This window comes from Delphinapterus leucas, chromosome 17 (genome assembly GCF_059928025.1).
Source record: "Delphinapterus leucas isolate spDelLeu-1000000601 "Yukka" chromosome 17, BTC_Dleu_Yukka2, whole genome shotgun sequence".
Taxonomy (NCBI): Eukaryota; Metazoa; Chordata; class Mammalia; order Artiodactyla; family Monodontidae; genus Delphinapterus; species Delphinapterus leucas.
Genome location: NC_143145.1, coordinates 82439300 through 82458415, shown reverse-complemented (window position 1 = coordinate 82458415; position 19116 = coordinate 82439300). Strand labels below are relative to the sequence as shown.

General features: G+C 39.7%; 2 protein-coding genes across 2 annotated transcripts in view; both read left to right on the top strand.

The window, feature by feature from the left end:
* RP1 (RP1 axonemal microtubule associated) overlaps positions 1-19116 on the top strand; it is a 193549-nt gene that overhangs the window by 3085 nt on the left and 171348 nt on the right.
* LOC149747064 (oxygen-regulated protein 1-like) lies at positions 508-7453 on the top strand. The gene has a single exon (XM_089899158.1). The coding sequence runs from the start codon at positions 580-582 to the stop codon at positions 6139-6141; it is 5562 nt and encodes a 1853-aa protein (XP_089755284.1). The 5' UTR covers positions 508-579; the 3' UTR covers positions 6142-7453.

The window sequence follows — 19116 nt, the reverse complement described above, 5'->3', positions numbered from 1 at the left end:
TATAGATATCTCTCGTCGATATACACAGGTAGGAAAATGAATACCACCGTAAATTATTACTTGCTTATATGAATAGGTAAGCAGCACTTGGTTAGACCCCAATTTCAGTACTGGTGAACAGAATAAAACAAAACCAAATCCCACAAAAATCTCTTTATTTTTGCTAGAATCCTTAGCAATTTCTACTTTATATTTTCCTTTTTAAAATTGTCTTATTAAACTCATTAAGATTAAAATTCTGTGAATTTCCTCATTGAAGTAGAGTTATAAGTTCTCTTTTAAAGGGTAGTTTGTAGAAATGTGCCAGATATTACAGTAAACTAAATTGACTAATGAATATATAGAGGTGAGAAACTTATTAACAACATCTTACTATGAAATGTAGAAAATATGGTATTTTTCATACTAATTATTTTTTGTTTTCTTTCTTTGCTGCCTCTTCTATTGGATATTTATAACTTCTCTGTCTTCCGCATTATATTTTGATGTGGGGCATCTTTTACTTTTAAAATCTTGAAAGTGAGCACACATGTACCTTCAAGCCCAAGGTCTCAAATTTATTCTGTTTCTTCTGACAAAATGCAGAGTAATGATTGCTACTCAGACCATTCTTTTGCTTCTGAAAGTTACTTGGCCTTAGAAAAAAATGATTCTCAGAATTTATTGATATATCCTTCTGAAGATGATGTTGAGAAATCAATTATTTTTAATCAAGATGGTACTATGACAGTTGAGATGAAAGTTCGATTCAAGATAAAAGAGGAGGAAACCATAAAATGGACAACCACTGTCTGTAGAGCTGATCTTTCTAATAATGATGAAAAGAGTGAGATAAGCAGTTTCCCAGGAAGAACAGATGATGGGTCATCTGGTTTAAAGATTACAGCATGTTCATTGTCTGCAGATGTCTCACCTCTGGAGAAAGGCAGTATTCAAGACGGCAGTTTGGCGGAGGAGGTCAGCAGTCCAGTGAGAGATCAGGATACTGAAACGTGCAATTCTGCTAGTTGGGAGAGCGCTGCTATGGACACAACTGCCACCCAGGGAACTCAGGATCAAGCGAAACATCATTTTTATAGGCCCCCTACACCTGGACCAAGGAGAGTCAGGCAAAAGAAATCTGTGATAGGGAGTGTGACCTTAGTATCTGAAACTGAAGTGCAAGAGAAAATGATTGGGCAGTTTTCCTATAGTGAAGAAAGGAAAGATGGGGAAGACAAATCTGAGTATCACATGTTCACACATTCTTGCAGTAAAATGTCATCAGTATCCAACAGACCAGTACTTCTTCAAGTTGATAACAATGAGCAGGTAGAGTCATCTTTAGAAAGAAAAAGGGAAAGCAGACTGCTCAAATCAAACGCACTAAGTGCTGGTGTTGTAGAAATTACAAGTCAGAAGATGTTAGAGATGTCGCATAATAATGGTTCGCCACAGACTGCATCAGAAAACTCAGTTGTGGAGGAAGGTATAGTTGATAGTGTAACAGCGGACAACAAAACTAGTGTCAAGAATTTAAGAACTTATGGTAACACCAACGATAGATCCAGTCCCTTTTTAGCAGATGCAACTCATTCTTCAGGTAACAACTCTGGAACTGACAAAACTATTTCAGAGACCCCAGCTTCAGTAGGATCCTCTACTGTCACCACAAGAATTGACAAACTAATTAGTGAGTTTTCTCAGTGTGGTTTAACAAAACTTCCAGAAAACGAAAAGCCGATTTCATCATCTGTTGCCAGCCAAAAGAAGACATGTCAGCAGCGTGTGATAAATTCCAAGCATCAGGGTGGGGAGACTGCAAGGAAAGGAATCCCCAGGAAGAGTAAAAGGATAAACACAAGAGGTAGAATTGCACAGGAAACCATACTGCAAGATTCACTTAGTCCCCTTAAAGGAGAGGTACTTTGTGAGAAAGACCTCCATGCAAGTGATACGGTAATTGAGTCAAATTATTTTTCTTCCAAAAGTAATAATGCTGTGAATTCCAGGAATCTCCCTAGAAATAAATTAAATACTATTCATAATCCTAAGGTTCAGGGACTTTTAGCCAAAAGAAAATCCAGACCACTAAACAAAGTAAACTTAGGAGGACCTACAAAAGGAGGAATTGGTCAAGGAGAAAAAGTGTTTTCCCATAATGAATTTAGATATTGCAAAAATACTTTTGAAAATCAAAATTTATTTCATATGTTTAACTTTCTTGAGCAGAAACCCGATGCTTTTTGTGGTCCACAGGCTCAAGCAGAAATAGCATCTTGGTATTTGAGAGGAGCGTCAAAGAAGGGTTTAGTTTCAAAAGTTAATAATTCACACATAACTTTAAGAAGCCAGAGAAAACAAAAAGGGGATAGGTTGAAATCAGATACTATTGTAAGTAAACAGCATGTCACAACCAGGGCAAATTCCTTAGCTTCTTTGAAAAAAGCTGTTTTTCCTGAGGCTGTTACCCATCATTCAGTTCAAAATTATGTACAGAGATGGTTGCAGAACGTAAGTTCAGATTCAGCTTTGCAACCTAGACAGTCAGCTCCAATATGCACAAAGGGAAGGAGTGTGGTAGGTTATAACAACAGTTTTCCAAGAAATAATTCCCACAAAAGTTCTGGAAAAGGAAATAATTTTGTCCTGGAAGGTAATAAACATATAACTGAAAATGCCAGTTTGACAGGAGATAATCTAGGGAAAGAGGTCGGTACATCTTTTGACAAAGATAACAGTGAAGAACTTAGCAAAGATCTCTATGGGAGCCAGGTTGAATCTCTGAAGGATGCTTACTTGCTTTCCATCCATGAGTATCGCACTTTGTCACAGTCAGCTATTGATGATGCTAATACTAAAAGTCAGGTATCTGCTGAAAAGTCAGGACACGAGGTGAGCCTTGTTTACAGAGACATAAACCTAGCTACAAAAGGACAAAGTGTAGAGGCTGCCATTCAAGTAGATCTCATGGAAGAGGACACCCCAAAACACCTGTTACCAGTCTGGTTGCTTCGCCACCTGCAAGCTTTAGTTCCTAGTAGTCACAAGACTCAGAATGGAGTTGTTCAAATGCCAGGTTCACTTGCAGACATTCCCTTTCCTTCTCCGATATATAATTCATCCACTAATGTTCTTCTGGCTTGGCTCCTGGTGCTAAACCTAAAGGGAGGTATGAATAGCTTCTGTCGAGGTGATGCTCACAAGACTACCAGCAGAACTTCAGAAATACTTGCGTTGTTGGAGGTTCTGAAGCACATTGCTGTCAAAGAGGAAGCAGATGACTTGAAGGCTGCTGTTGCCAGTTTAGTGGAATCAACCACAAATCACTTTGGACTCACTGAGAAAGAGCAGGACATGGTTCCAATAGATCTTTCTGCAAATTGTTCTACACCCAACATTCAGATAGCTCCTAAAGGCACTGAAAATGAGAAAACACAGAAAATCTCCTCTTTAGATGGAGGCTGTTCTGCCAGTGAGGACAGTGTCTCTGAAGTCTGTGTTGCAGAGGGGACTTGCTCCCCATGTGAGATGTGCACTGTGAATAAGACTTATCCTCCAAAAGAGACTTGGAACCTCAGTGATAATTCTTTCCCCAGTGATGGCTGTACCACGGATCAGACCTCCATGAATAAGGCTTGTTTCCTAGGAGAGGTCTCTTCACTTACTGACACTGTGTCTTCTCATAAGCCTTGTGCTTATGAGGAAAACCGTATCTGTGAGATGGCTTGCTCAGTTGATGAGGCCTACATTCCCATCAAAGTCTGTAATACCAGTGACTTCTTAAATTCCAAAGAAAACACATATACTGATAATTTGGAATTGACCGAAGAGTTAGAAAGAGTTGGTGAAGTTCAGAAAGACCTAAATATTTTGGCAGACCCTGGGTGTAAACATGGCTTTAGTATATTGGTGTCACACCAAAATGTCAGTAATTTAAGCCACGGTGGCTTTTTCCAAGATGCAACTGAACCAGAACTTCATAGGAAACATAGTTCTCTAGATGAGTTTAAAAATTGTTCATTAAAGAAATTTCAGGATGAAAATGCATATACATCTTTTGATAAGGAAGACTCAAAGACTTCTGAAGAACCAGGCTCAATAACCAACAGCATGACATCAAGTGAAAGAAACATTTCAGAATTGGAATCTTCTGAAGAATTAGAAAACCAGAACGCTGATATCTTTAATACAAAGGTAAATTCAGGAGAGCAAGCTACTGAAGAATTGATCCAAAAAGAATTAGAGGCTAGGAAAAATTTGGAATTGATCAGAGTCTCTAGCAGGAACATTACAGAAGAAGAAGGAAGGAATGGTGTCATTTGTGAGACAATCAGTAGGAGGCTGGCAACACCACCATCTTTAGTATTTTGCTATGATTCTAAGCAGAATACTGAAAAGCAGCTCATTGAAGGAGAAACTGAAATGAGAGTAAAAAAGATGGTGGAAAGCATGGAAACTGGAAGTTTTGCAGAGTCTCTCCTTAATTTTAAAAATGACTTCAAAAGGTCAGGGACTTCTGATTGGTCAGATTATAGACAAGACAGTGAGAATGAACAGTCATATAAAACATCCAGTGATGGCCCCAGTGACGGTGGTGAGGCGGTGGCCCAAGAGAAAGACTATAATAAAGGATTTGTTAAAAGGACAATAGAAAAACTTTATGGTAAAGCGGAGATTATGAAACCGTCTTTTTTCTCTGGGTCTACACATACATCTCAGGTTTGTCCTTATGATTCTATGGAATTTCAGGGTGCTGGGAAAGTAGGTATTTATGATTCTGAAGGTCAGTCATTTGGCTCTTCTGAACAGGTATCTAGTAATTCAACTGTGTTGCAGAAATTTCAGGAGGAAAGGCGAGATAAATGTGATTTTAATAATGTGAGGGCCAGTTACCATGGGGAAGACATTGTGGAACATGGTACTGAACAAAATGGTCATAACAGAATTCCCAGAGACATGGAAGAGGGGGTACTGATTGACAAGGGCAAGTGGCTCCTGAAAGAAAATCATTTGCTAAGAGTATCATCTCTTGAAAATTGGGGCATGTGTGGCAATGCAGACACCACATCAGTGGATACTCTACTTGATAATAACAGCAGTGAGGTACCGTATTCACATTTTGGAAATTTGGCCCCAGGCCCAAACATGGCTGAACTCTCCTCTTCAGAATTGGAGGAACTGACCCAACCTCCTGAACTGAGATGCAATTATTTTAACGTGCCTCATTGTAGCGACTCTGAGCCTTTTCACGAGGATTTGCTGGATGTTCAAAATAAAACTCGTTCTCAGGAGAGAATACCAAACCACCATGCAGATGAGAAGTGTAATCGTAGGTCAGAGAGAGTATGCACATCTGTCACTCATGTCTTCACACCTGCTGGCAACAAAGTCCATCCTGTCTCTGATGATACTATTAAAAACCAACCATTGCCTGGTAATAATGTAATTCACGGTGCACTTCAGGAAGGTGACTCTTTGGATAAACTCTATAATATTTGTGGTCAACATTGCCCAATACTACCTGTTATTAACCAGCCTGTAAATGAGGAACACCGAGGATTTGCATATTGCAAGGATTCTGATATTGAAAATTCTTTGAGTCTCCAATTATGGATGAAAATACACGCATGTTTACTACAGTCAGACAAAAACGTGTTCAGAGATAAGAACAATAAAGCAAGTAGTAGAAAAGCATTTATTGATAATGCCATTGGCAGTACATTTGATTGGCTTTATTTTAATAGCACATTTGACTTGATGGATAAAAGGAGAAAATTAAAAAGAATTAACTTCTTGGGCTTAGAGGAAGAAAATAATTTAAATAAGTTTCAGTCATATTTAAAGAATTTCTTGCACACATTGTTGCTAGTTGGGGGTCCTGTGAATTCAAATATACAAGACCCCGAAAATCAGACAAATGAAATCTTTGAAGTAGTTGATGAGAATAACAACGTCCTAAATAACAGATTCCAGAACTCAAGAACAAATCTCAACCAAGTGGTAAGAGAAAATAACTATCATTGCTCCTGTGAAATGCTTGGCCAAGCCTGCCTATTCTGCCAAGTTGAGGCATCCTTAGATATCAGCAACAGAAGCACATTAGAAATATTTTATATTTTTGAAGATGAAAATCTTTTCATTTGGGAAGAGGAAAACTAATTAAATTGAACTGGTCTTGAAAGCCGTGATGAACAAGAAGGTCTCTCATTTCAATATCAGCACGGCCTTTCTTCATGAGAAAGATGAAGCACATGGGATGGATGTGGATTAGATAACCTCTAAGAATTTGCCACTTCTTCAAAATGAGCTTACCCCAGAAATCTTGCCACTGGATTATCCATCTTGACTTTCATCATTTCTGTGTTCTTCATTTTTTCAGCAATTACAGACTCAGTTTCTATTCTGTTATTTTTGAAGTTTCTGTGTTTTTTTTTCTTGAGCATGTATAATTTCTTGTTTCTGTTATTTTTCTCCTAAGACATCATAAATGCCCCGAGGACAGGAATTGTACCCCCCCCCCTTTTTGTTATGTTGTCAACTTAGTGCAAAATGTGTATTGAAGATATTGGTGAATTAATGGAATAGACATAGCCTCAAATTACTTCATTTATTAATTTTAACTGCTGATTCGATAAAAGTCTGATTGTAAGATCTCAACAACAATCTCATAAGTTTTTTTTGTGTGTGTGTGTGTGCCAAATGTGTTGAATCTAGTTTCCTCAGAGCATCTGTCTAATGTACTTGCAAGCATTTCCATGGGAGAGGATTCACTGTGTCTCCTCATGACTAGAAAAAGATGCTGTACTACCAAGCTGGCTCTCCAGTACTTTGCCTAGAAATTAATGATCGCTTAGACATTAGTAAAGTGTCAAGAAATTCAGATAGGTCAGAAAAAAATGGAGAAGTGTAAGGCATGCCCTGTGAAGAAAAATGAAAGGAACTGGAATGATTTAACTTGGAAAAGAAAAGAGGAAGGTGACTTCACCCAGAGTTCTCAAGATGGAAAAAGAACTGCTGTGGAGAGGAACTTGACAGATTTCTTTCTGTGTCCACCTGCATTAATAAAATATTTAACTAGATATAAATAAAAACATGTTGCTTAGAAGGATAAATAAATTTGATTAGACTAAGAACCATAAATTGTCTCTTGAATACTTGTTATTTTTGCCTGGGGCTTAACCAGGGTATCTTTTAAGGTTCCTTGTTCTTCATGACTATTTGATGGTATAGAAACAAGTCTTATAAAACGTGGGAATTTACGTCTCTTGTCTGGAACTGACTCAAAATAGAAAAATTAATGTTTTTGGAGCCACACACGGAGGTGCTAAAATAACAAATTTGGCATTGGGGAACTAAAAGTAATTACCTATATAAGGAATACCTTTGGTTTCAGTTCAGCATGAGTCATAAATCCATAAAAAATTATGAGTTGCTATTTATTTAACCAGAGGAAGTCTACCTCTACATAGAGTATGACTTTTCTACATTGTGATGCACTCTTCTAATTGAAATATGGAAGTTGTTATGTAAGCTTCTGTAATGAGCAATGAGAAATTTTGGTGAAATAAAAGGGCTAAAACTGTGGAGATACACATGCACTTAGCTTTACTGCACTTTGCAGATACTGCGCTTTTTACAGATTGAAGGTTGGTGGCAACCTTGTGTCGAACAAGTGTGTTGGGCACATTTTCCCGACATTTCCACATGTTCCCTTTGTGTCTCTGTGTCATATTTAGGTAATTCTTGCAATGTTTTAAACGTTTTCATTATTAATATTTGTTGATTTATGATTAGCGATCTTTGATATTACTATTGCAATTTTTTTGCTTTGTATTTTAAAATTATGGCATGTATATTATTTTTTAAAGATGTAATGCTATTACATCCTTAATAGGCTATGGTGTAAACATAACTTTTATGTGTACAGGGAAACAAAAAAATTTGTATGACTTGCTTTATTGTGACATTCACTTTATTACAGTGGTCTAGAACTGAACCTGCAGTATCTCCCAGGTATTCCTGTGATAGAAAGGGGAGGAGAATTAACACTAAAGTTGTGCTAACTGTATACGAGGGGCTATGGTAATCTTATGGGTTTATTATCTGTAACACTTCCTAATAAAGACGCTGTGAGTTTAGCTTTGTTGCTCCCTTTTTATAGATGAGAGAACCCAGAAGCAGGGAGGTAAAGTACTTTTGTCAGTGGTGCACAGTACATATGTCAGGATTTGAACCCAGTCCCTTTGTGCTTGAAAGTCAATGCTACTTTTACTACATTTTTATTCTTCTCACGTGAGGAAGAAGGAGTAAGATGTTTTAAAAGTTATTAGCACTCTCCCCAGAGCAGAGAGACAAGGAAATTATTTTTCTTTTTAATTTGGAAGGAGTGATATTTAGATGTATCAAGGAGATTGGGGGAATCACTCACAACAACGAGGAGTTTTTAGGAAAATGTGGCATGTAGCATATGGTTTTTAGTAATACTACATCAAATGATGTCCTAGGAGACCCAGACGATATTGGGAAGAAGAAATTGGGAGTGACAGAAATGAATGGGTAATGCACGACTGTGTAATGTACTTGTCTAAAATGAACATGTTCGGAGGCATTGAATTCTGTCTGAGCTTTGGAACCAGGTCTTACTCATGTTGATATCCCAGATCTAGCATATTACTTGGGACGTGGTAAGCACCGCGTAAATGTGTGTTGAATGGATAAGAAGTGCTTTTGAGCGCTCTTTCTTTATTAACTTCGAATCCATACATGTAGAAAGATATGTAAAGATGCTGAGGGACAGAACTAAGTTTCTTATATTTTTTGAAGCAATATTCCAATCATCTTTAAAAGAACGTGAAAATGATTTTTTTCTTTTAAACATTCAAAGGATTTTTTTTTCCACAAGGCTTACATTAAAAAAAAACCTTGAAAGGCTGTGAAATTTAGAAGACCAAATGAGACATTAGAGGAAATTTAAGAATATTGCCCAGATCTGCCCGCCTTCGAGATAAGTGCTTGCGGCAGAGGAAGGGGCGCTAGCCTGCTGCGTTCAGGGGAATGTCCCCAGGGCGGGCTGATGCAGTTCCCGCTTGCGCCCACCAGATGGCAGCTGTGCCCCGTGCGGCCGGGAGCTAAGACCCCCTCGGGGGGAGGCTTCCCGGGCTCGCGGGAGCACCTTTAGCGCCTCAGGCCCGGGGCGGGCGGACGGGCGGGGGGGGGGGCAGTCCGGGGGCTGTTTGCTGCTGCTTCGAAGAGCTGAGGACCCAGTTGTGCAGGCAGCCCCAGGTCCTAAAGCCCGGAGGTATAGAAGTGTTCGGAATGAAAGGAAAGGCACTGTTAGCAAGGAGTCTAAGTTCGCAAATGGAGGGGCTATGACGGGGAACGCCGGCTGTCAAGACTCCTCGGAGCCGGCGCCAAGGAAAGCCTGGGGAGAGTGGGAGCAAAGAGCAGACGGACCCCTACGTCGAGCGGAAGCTCAGTTAGCGAGCTGTTGGCCCGGCGGGTAGGGGTCGCTCTCACATGAAGCTGTCAGACGTCTTACCTCTTCACCTTTCAGTGATACGCAACCCGTGTCCCGTTTTCAAGGTTTAGACTGGGGTGTTGACGCCGGGGTCCATGCGGGCGGCGCTCGATTTGTCGGTTTCCTCATCCGTAAAATGGGGCCTCGTGCGGAGCTGCCTCGGTGAGATGGCGGAGAGGCTCTGGCGAGAGTGGCTGAGGCTCGAGGCCCAGAGCTTGGCCCGAAGCACCGGGTACGTTTTGCGGCCCCCGGAGGCGGTGCGCCACATCCGGCCCCCCTGAAGGCAGCTTCCATCAGGGGCTCTCCGTGCGGGGCCCAGCGCTTTTCAAGCTGCCTCCTCGGTGCCGGGACCTGGACCAGCGCCGCAAGAGCAGAGCCTGGCTTCTCCTGGGTGTCAGCTCTGCTGTTAAAAACCAGGCGTGGGGAGGGCCTGTTTCCTGGGGCGGTTTCCCTGGGCTCGGGAGCTCGACCCGGGCTTGGACCCCTTGCTCCCCGGGGGGACCTCCACGGCTGTGACGTCCCTCACACTTGAGGGTCGCCACACGTGGGCTGGGGGGTGGGTTCTGACTAGACCGCATCTCTGCCCCTCCCACCTGTCTTGAAGTGGCCTTTTCTTATTTATACCCTTCGCTGTCGAACACCTGTCCCCCTAGCCTCCAGGTCTTTCTCAGAGATAATCGCTCTGTGTGTAGCTTTAGTTTTGGTGTGTCTGTGCGAGCAGGGGGAGCGCAGGATCTTCCCGCTCTGCCGTCTTGATCTGGAGCCCCAGTTCCACATCATTTGTATGATATCGGGAACTCTTTTACAGACACATGTAAACCCAGGACGATTAGACAGTGGAAATTCTCAGTCAAAAAGGTAAAGTAATTACGCGAAGAATGACTTGGGCCAACGGGAAGCCCTAGTTTTGTTGTTTTGTGCCTTTCCTTACTTTGGCCCTATTCACCCATTCGTAGGCACCAGCGTGCACGCTGAACTCTCCTGCGTTTCGCAGAACGTACGCTCCCCCTCTCACCCTTCCAGAGGTTATGGTATAGGATGGCCTTATGGGGGTTCAGGGTGGTGCTCTCTTCCTTCTGGAGGTTCACAGGGAAGGTGGCTTGATTGGCAGCCCACCAGGCGTAATTATAATGTAGACCTTGACGGGGGTCAACAGATGGGCTTAAGTTGACTGATACGAAGAATGTGGAATGTCTTGATGGAACTGACTTAAACCTTGAGTGGCCTTGAGTGGGGTGGGAATGGGGTCCATCCACAGTGACTGCCTAATTGCAGACGCTGCAGGCACCGCATGCAGCCGCGCCCGCTGGTTTCTAACGGGCGAAAGGAACTAGCGCCAGGGGTGGGCCTGCACTGGCAGGTGGTCCGGCTCATAAGTTTTACTTCTTTGGATGACAAATCCTTCCCCTTGCATTTTAATTTTTTAATTAAAATTATACATGTATACATAGTTTTTAAAAATCAGGTAGAAGTACAAGGCTCAAAATAAAAAAAACGTAGACCACTTTCTGACCCTTTACATATAATTTCCACTCCACAGAGGCATTTATCTTTAAAACTTTTAGCTCTTTCTTCTGTTTATGTATGTCTAAGATACTGGTATTTTTTCAATTTTAGATTTTGTCTGTCTGTTGATATCCTCCACCTCCCACTTTCTACTTCCTGTCTCTGTTCCTCCCAATAATGTTATAATTAAAAAAACAAACACTATTCTGAATTTTTATTTTAATTACCATGCGAATATTATTCCTGAAATGAGCCTCTTAGTGTATTCGGACTATATTTCCTTTCTTGAACTATTCTTTGTTTTCCCTGAACTTTAAACCTGACCACTGCTCATACATTACCAAACCCTTTTCCACGGTGGAAAATCCCTATCATCATAGAAGTGCGTGCGTATCAGTTCTTCCATTGGACCATTTTTTTTTCCCTTGGGGACATTAGTTGTCTTGGAGACATTCTTCATAAAGCCCCCTCCCACCTCACCGGACCCCTTCTCATCCAAAGCGGACTGTTTGATCTCCAGGCCTGCTGCACAGCCATCAGCTTGAAGTTTTCCTTCCGCAGTATCCTGGGAATCTCATTTCCTTCTCGGTATTGGATGTCCTGTTTCCGAAACCCGTATCTTACTATTAGTTTAGGCCTCAGTTTTGATGGAACGAATTTTCTGATGGTTTATAAGGAAGAATGCATGGAGGAACTTTTCGTGTCTTAAATGTTTGGAACTGCCTTTATTCTATTCTCATGCTTAATTGGTAAAAATGATATAGCATTACATGTTGGAAATAACATTTTTTCATTTGTCTTCTATCTCCTAATCCCAGTGTGAAGAGTGCTAAGCCATTCTCATTCCTGCTTCTATGTGTGTAACTTCCCCACCCTCCCTTTCCCAAAAGCTTTTAGGACCCTCCCTTTATTCTGATATTCTGAAATTTAACATAGAGGCACATTGATTTAGGCATTTTTTTCATTTTTTATGCTAAGCATTCAGTACCCATATTTTTCAGTTCTGGAAGTTGTTTTATGTTATTTCTTTGATTTTTCCCCCCCTTCTGTTTCTTTGTTCTTTCATTTTAGGAATCCTACTATGAATATCCTCTGAAGACAATGAACCTCTGATTTAATGTCTTAATTTTCTTTTGTATTTCCTTTTTAATCATTTAAAAAAATAAACCTTATTCAGATATAATTTACATTCAACAAACCCCTCAATTTCAAGTCTACAATTTAATGGCTTTTGAGATAGGCAGCCATATAACTACCATTATTATTAAGGTATAGCACATGCCCATCACCCCCAAGAGTTCTTTTGTGCCCCTTTGCCAGGCCCTTGGAAACCACTGATTTGCTTTCTGTTGCTACGGTATTTTTCCTGGAATTTCATGTAAATATAATCATATCATATGTAATCTTTTTTAAAAAACTAATTAATTTTTGGCTGCATTGGGTCTTTGTTGCTGCATGCGGGCTTTCTCTAGTTGCGGCGAGCAGGGGCTACTCTTTGTTGTGGTGCCTGGGCTTCTCATTGCGGTGGCTTCTCTTGTTGCAGAGCACGGGCTCTAGGTGCGCAGACTTCCGTAGTTGTGGCTCACGGGCTCCAGAGCACAGGTTCAGTAGTTGTGGCGCACGGGCTTAGTTGCTCCGCGGCATGTGGGATCTTCCCGGACCAGGGCTTGAACCCGTGTCCCCTGCATTGGCAGGCGGATTCTTAACCACTGCACCACCAGGGAAGCCTGATATGTAATCTTTGATGTCTGCTTCTGTCACTTAGCAAAATGCTTTTGGGATTCATTAATATTGTTGTTTGAATCAACAGTTTGTTTTTCTTCTTTGTTGAATGGTATGCCATTATATGGATATACCACAATTTGGTTATCCATTCACTGATTAAAGGACACGAGTTATTTCTTGATTTTGGCTATTATGAATGTAAATTATATAAACATTCATGTACAAGTCTTTTTACAGGACATAGGTTTTTATTTCTCCTAGGTTTTTATTTCACCTAGCAGTGAGATTGCTAGGATGTATGGTAATTATATATTTAACTCTATCAGAAATTGCCAACCGCTTTCACAAGTAGCTGTACCATTTCACATCCTCACCAGCAATGTATAAGAATTCCAGTTGCTCTGTATTCTTGCTTGCACTTGGTGTTATCATCTTTTAAATTTTAACCATTCTAGTTTGTGTTTAGTGATATCTCTGTGGTTTTAATTTGCATTTCCCAAATAACTATTGATGTTTGCCATTCATATGTCTTTTATGTCACAGTGTTTTTTCAAATCTTATTTTCTATTGGGTCTTTGCAGTCCTGGAGTGGTAAGAATTCTTTATACGCTATGGGTATAACGTATTCAGATCTATGTTTTGCACATATTTTCTCCCAGTCAGTAGCTTGCTTTTTAATTTTCTTATTGGTGAGACTTTCAAATAGCAGAAGTTTTAAATTATGGTAAAGTTCTATTTTTTTTTTTCATATATTTTATAAGATGTATGGTTTATATCTTTCAAGTCCTATCTAAGAAATCTCTGCCCAATGATAAGACTTTCTTTGTTTTCTTGTGGGAGTTTTACAGTTTTAGTTCTTATCTTGGGTCCTTTTGACTCATTTAAGGTTATTTTTTTATATGGTAGCAGGAAAGGGCCAAGGTTCATTTTATTTCATACGGATATCCATTTATTCCATCACCCTTTGTTGAAAAGACTATTCTTTTCCCATTGAAATACTTGGAATTTGAAATTGAAAAGTCTAGACTTTTGTTGAAAATCATTCAACCATGTATGTGTGGGAGTATTTCTGCACTCTCTATTTTATTTCATTGATCTGTGTGTCTATTTGTATGCCAAAACACACTGTCTTGATTACTGTAGCTTCATAATAAGCCTTGAAACCAGATAGTGCAAAATTTTCCAACTTTGTTCTCTTTCAAAATTGCTCTGTTTGTCTATCTTCTTCTGTTTCCCTCTTCAAGACCTGCTCAACCAGCTGGAGACCAAAGCCCTGAGTGCCTCGCTTGGAGTTTTCCACCACTGCCAAGTACGCAGCCGGGGAAGTAGCCTTAGGCCTTATACTCTGGGTGTAGATAGAAACCGTGAAGAGATACGGGAGCCCAGTCAGCTCGGTGCTCAGAGGCAGTGTGCAGACGAGTGCCACAGAGAACCACACACAGTGACCCTCACCATGTGTCAAGCCGTCCATCATTGTTTTGGACTCTCACAGTGGCGTTTTGCTACTTAGGGGCAGAAAGCTAAAAGAAAGGCTTTTCTGGCAGGACTAGAGAAACATTTCTCTTCCATTAGTTCTATGTCTCCTACTACTCAGAAGTTATTTATTTTACGGCTACTTCTGATTTCACACAATCAGTCTTCTTCAAACAGTAGTAAATGTGATGCAACACTCTTTTTGTTGCCTTGCTTGGAATAAGATTTCCAATGGTTTAATCACAAGTATTTGTGGTTTATATTTGGCCCACCAATATAAATTTCCTTATAGACACCACTGTCATCCAGTGACATACATAACTATGTCCTGAGGCTGATCCCCTTTCTTTCATGTTTCTTATTGCTATGTGCACGAATTGCAATCATTCAGGTGTGTAGACAGAAACAGGCACTATTTCTCTAACTTTGTACTTCAGGAGATTAACTTTCATTTATGTAAACATTTTATTCTTTGAAGTTTATAAAGTTGGTAACAGCATTTATACATAATTCTTAAGCAAGTTACTAGCCTATTTCATTCTTCCCCAACTATTTTTTTTCCTTATTGCCTTCTATTAGTGAGAGAAATTAAGTACTAAGGAATACTATTTTGTTGTGTAGGGTCGAGTTTAGAAGAGCCACACACCATTGCAATACTTAAGCTTTTCACCCTCCAAGAATGAGTCTTCCGCCTTTGGGAGTGATATTGCCCTTGCTGCGAAGGTGTGGTCTACTTGATAGAAAAGAGGTAATTCTACAGAGATTACAATGACAATAACTTTCCTTTGTTAAGTGATTTTCATGTACCAGATACTGTACTATGTGCTTAACAAATTTTAATCTTGTATAGCTCTCATAAAAACCTGAGTGTATAACTTCTGTTTTCTGAATGAAGAAACTGAGATGGAGAGGTTGTTACCTCATCTAAAACATAGTTTCAAAGTGTGGATCTCAAGGTGGTTCAGCGTGGACCTCAAAGGTTCTCCCGTTCTCTACTCCTCACAATGATACTATACAAATTAATGGAAAAGTCGTATGCGTGCATCTAAAAAAATGATACAAATGAATTTATTTCCATAACAGAAACAGACTCACAGATTTAGAGAATGAATTTATGGCTACTGCGGAAGCGTGTGGGGGAGGGATAGATTGGGAGTTTGGGATTGACACCTACACACAGCTGTATTAAAACAGATAACCAACAAGGACCTGCTGTACAGCACAGGGAACTCTGCTCAGTACTCTGTAATAACCTAAATGGGAAAATAATTTGAAAATGAACAGATATATGTACATGTATAATTAAATCACTTTGCTGTACACCTGAAACTAACACAACATTTTTAATCAACTATATTCCAATATAAAATAAAAAAAATTTTAAAGTCGTGTCGTTCTGTGGCCAGAGATATACAATTTAGTGTGGGGCTTCTAGGAGTGCTTCTGTCCTTCCTGTTTGGCACTGCTTGTAGGTCACTATATATATATATATATATATATATAATTTAATATATTTATATTTATTTATTTACTTTTGGTCTGTGAATTGCTAATAGTTTACTGGGAAGAACACTTGGCAAGTGATGATAAGGAACTCTGAAAATGTAAAGGATAATTCTAGAGAGGATTTTTATAACCACAGGTTCAAAACATTTTGTTTTGGAAGAGTTCAGATGCAATTTTCCTATATCCTGATACTCCTAAAGAGCCCTTCATCTATAATAGATAATTCATTATTTAAAGTTATATCTGTTTTTCCTTTTACATATTTGCCTATTTAAGAAGGTAAACGAAATATGGCACATGATAAAAATCAAAAAGAGGAGACAAAAAGAAAATGAAAAATCAACCTGCCCCCAGCTCCATCTTCTAAATTCTACTCCAAGATAGTTCCAATTTCCCCCTAAACTTTAAATGCATTTGTTAGCATGTGTAAATGTATCTGTGGATATCCTTTTTACTTACAAACTTGAGAATGTAGTATTCAAATTGTGCCATATTTTGCTTTAGTCATTCTTTTTTTAACATCTTTATTGGAGTATAATTGCTTTACAATATTGTGTTAGTTTCTGCTTTATAACAAAGTGAATCAGCTATATATGCATATATCCCCACATCTCCTCTCCCTTGCATCTCCCTCCGACCCTTCCTATCCTACCCCTCTAGGTGGACACAGAGCACCGAGCTGATCTCCCTGTGCTATGCGGCTTCTTCCCACTAGCTATCTATTTTACATGTGGTAGTGTATGTATGTCCATGCCACTCTCTCATTTCATCCCAGCTTCCCCTTCCCCCTCCCTGTGTCCTCAAGTCCATTCTCTATGTCTGTGTCTTTATTCCTGTGCTTCCCCTAGGTTCCTCAGAACCATTTTTAATTTTTTTTTTAGATTCCATATATATGTGTTAGCATATGCTATTTGCTTTTCTTTTTCTGACTTACTTCACTCTGTATGACAGTCTCTAGGTCCATCCACCTCACTACAGATAACTCAGTTTCACTGAGTAGTATTCCATTGTATATATGTGCCACATCTTCTTTATCCATTCATCTGTCAGTGGACACTTAGGTTGCTTCTATGTCCTGGCTATTGTAAATAGAGCTGCAGTGAACATTGTGGTACATGACTTTTTGAATTACGGTTTTCTCAGGGTATATGCCCAGTAGTGAGATTGCTGGGTCGTATGGTAATTCAATTTTTAGTTTTTTGAGGAACCTCCGTACTGTTCTCCATAGTGGCTGTATCAATTTACATTCCCACCAACAGTGCAAGAGGGTTCCCTTTTCTCCACACCCTCTCCGGCACTTATTGTTTGTAGATTTTTTTGATGATGGCCATTCTGAACGGTGTGAGGTGATACCTCATTGTAGTTTTGATTTGCATTTCTGTAATGATTAGTGATCTTGAGCATCCTTTCATGTGTTTGTTGGCAATCTGTATATCTTCTTTGGAGAAATGTCTATATAGGTCTTCTGCCCATTTTTGGATTGGGTTGTTTGTTTTTTTGTTATTGAGCTGCATGAGCTGCTTGTAAATTTTGGAGGTTAATCTTTGTCAGTTGCTTCATTTGCAAATATTTTCTCCCATTCTGAGGGTTGTCTTTTCGTCTTGTTTCTGGTTTCCTTTGCTGTGCAAAAGCTTTTAAGTTTCATTAGGTCCCACTTGTTTATTTTTGTTTTTATTTCCATTTCTCTAGGAGGTGGGTCAAAAAGGATCTTGCTTTGATTTATATAATGGAGTGTTATGTCTATGTTTTCCTCTAACAGTTTTATAGTGTCTGGCCTTACATTTAGGTCTTTAATCCATTTGGAGTTTATTTTCATGTGTGGCGTTAGGGAGTGTTCTAATTTCATTCTTTTACATGTAGCTGTCCACTTTTCCCAGCACCACTTACTGAAGAGACTGTCTTTTCTCTATTGTATATTCTTGCCTCCTTTATCAAAGATAAGGTGACCATATGTCCGTGGGTTTATCTCTGGGCTTTCTATCCTGTTCCATTGATCTATATTTCTGTTTTTGTGCCAGTACCATACTCTCTTGATTACTGTGGCTTTGTAGTATAGTCTGAAGTCAGGGAGCCTGATTCCTCCAGTTCTGTTTTTCTTTCTCAAAATTGCTTTGGCTATTCGGGGTCTTTTGTGTTTCTATACAAATTGTGAAATTTTTGGTTCTAGTTCTGTGAAAAATGCCATTGGTAGTTTGATAGGGATTGCATTGAATCTGTAGATTGCTTTGGGTAGTATAGTCATTTTCACAATGTTGATTCTTCCAACCAAGAACATGGTATATCTCTCCATCTCTTTGTGTCATCTTTAATTTCTTTCATCAGTGTCTTATACTTTTCTGCATATGGGTCTTTTGTCTCCTTAGGTAGGGTTATTCCTTAGGTAAATATTTTATTCTTTTTGTTGCAGTGGTAAATGGGAGTGTTTCCTTAATTTCTCTTTCAGATTTTTCGTCATTAGTGTATAGGAATGCAAGAGATTTCTGTGCATTATTTTGTATCCTGCAACTTTACCAAATTCATTGATTACCTCTAGTAGTTTTCTGGTGGCATCTTTAGGATTCTCTATGTATAGTATCATGTCATCTGGAAACAGTGACAGTTTTACTTCTTCTTTTCCGATTAGGATTCCTTTTATTTCTTTTTCTTCTCTGATTTCTGTGGCTAAAACTTCCAAAACTATGTTGGATAATAGTGGTGAGAGTGGGTAACCTTGTCTTGTTCCTGATCTTAGTGGAAATGGTTTCAGTTTTTCACCATTGAGAACGACGTTGGCTGTGGATTTGTCATATATGGCCTTTATTATGTTGAGGTAAGTTCCCTCTATGCCTGCTGTCTGGAGAGTTTTTATCATAAATGGGTGTTGAATTTTGTCCAAAGCTTTTTCTGCATCTATTGAGATGATCATGTGGTTTTTCTCCTTCAGTTGGTTAATATGGTTTATCACATTGATTGATTTGCATATATTGAAGAATCCTTACGTTCCTGGGATAAATCCCACTTGATCATGCTGTATGATCCTTTTAATGTGCTGTTGGATTCTGTTTGCTAGTATTTTGTTGAGGATTGTTGCATCTATGTTCATCAGTGATATTGGCCTGTGGTTTTCTTTTTTTTCTTTTTTTTTTGCGGTACGCGGGCCTCTCACTGCTGCAGCCTCTCCCATGCGGAGCACAGGCTCCGGACACGCAGGCTCAGCGGCCATGGCTCACGGGCCCAGCTGCTCCGCGGCATGTGGGATCCTCCTGGACCGGGGCATGAACCCGTGTCCCCTGCATCGGCAGGCAGACTCTCAACCACTGTGCCCCCAGGGAAGCCCTGGGTTTCTTTTTTTATCGCATCTGTGTCTGGTTTTGGTATCAGGGTGATGGTGGCCTCGTGGAATGAGATTGGGAGTAGTCCTCCCTCTG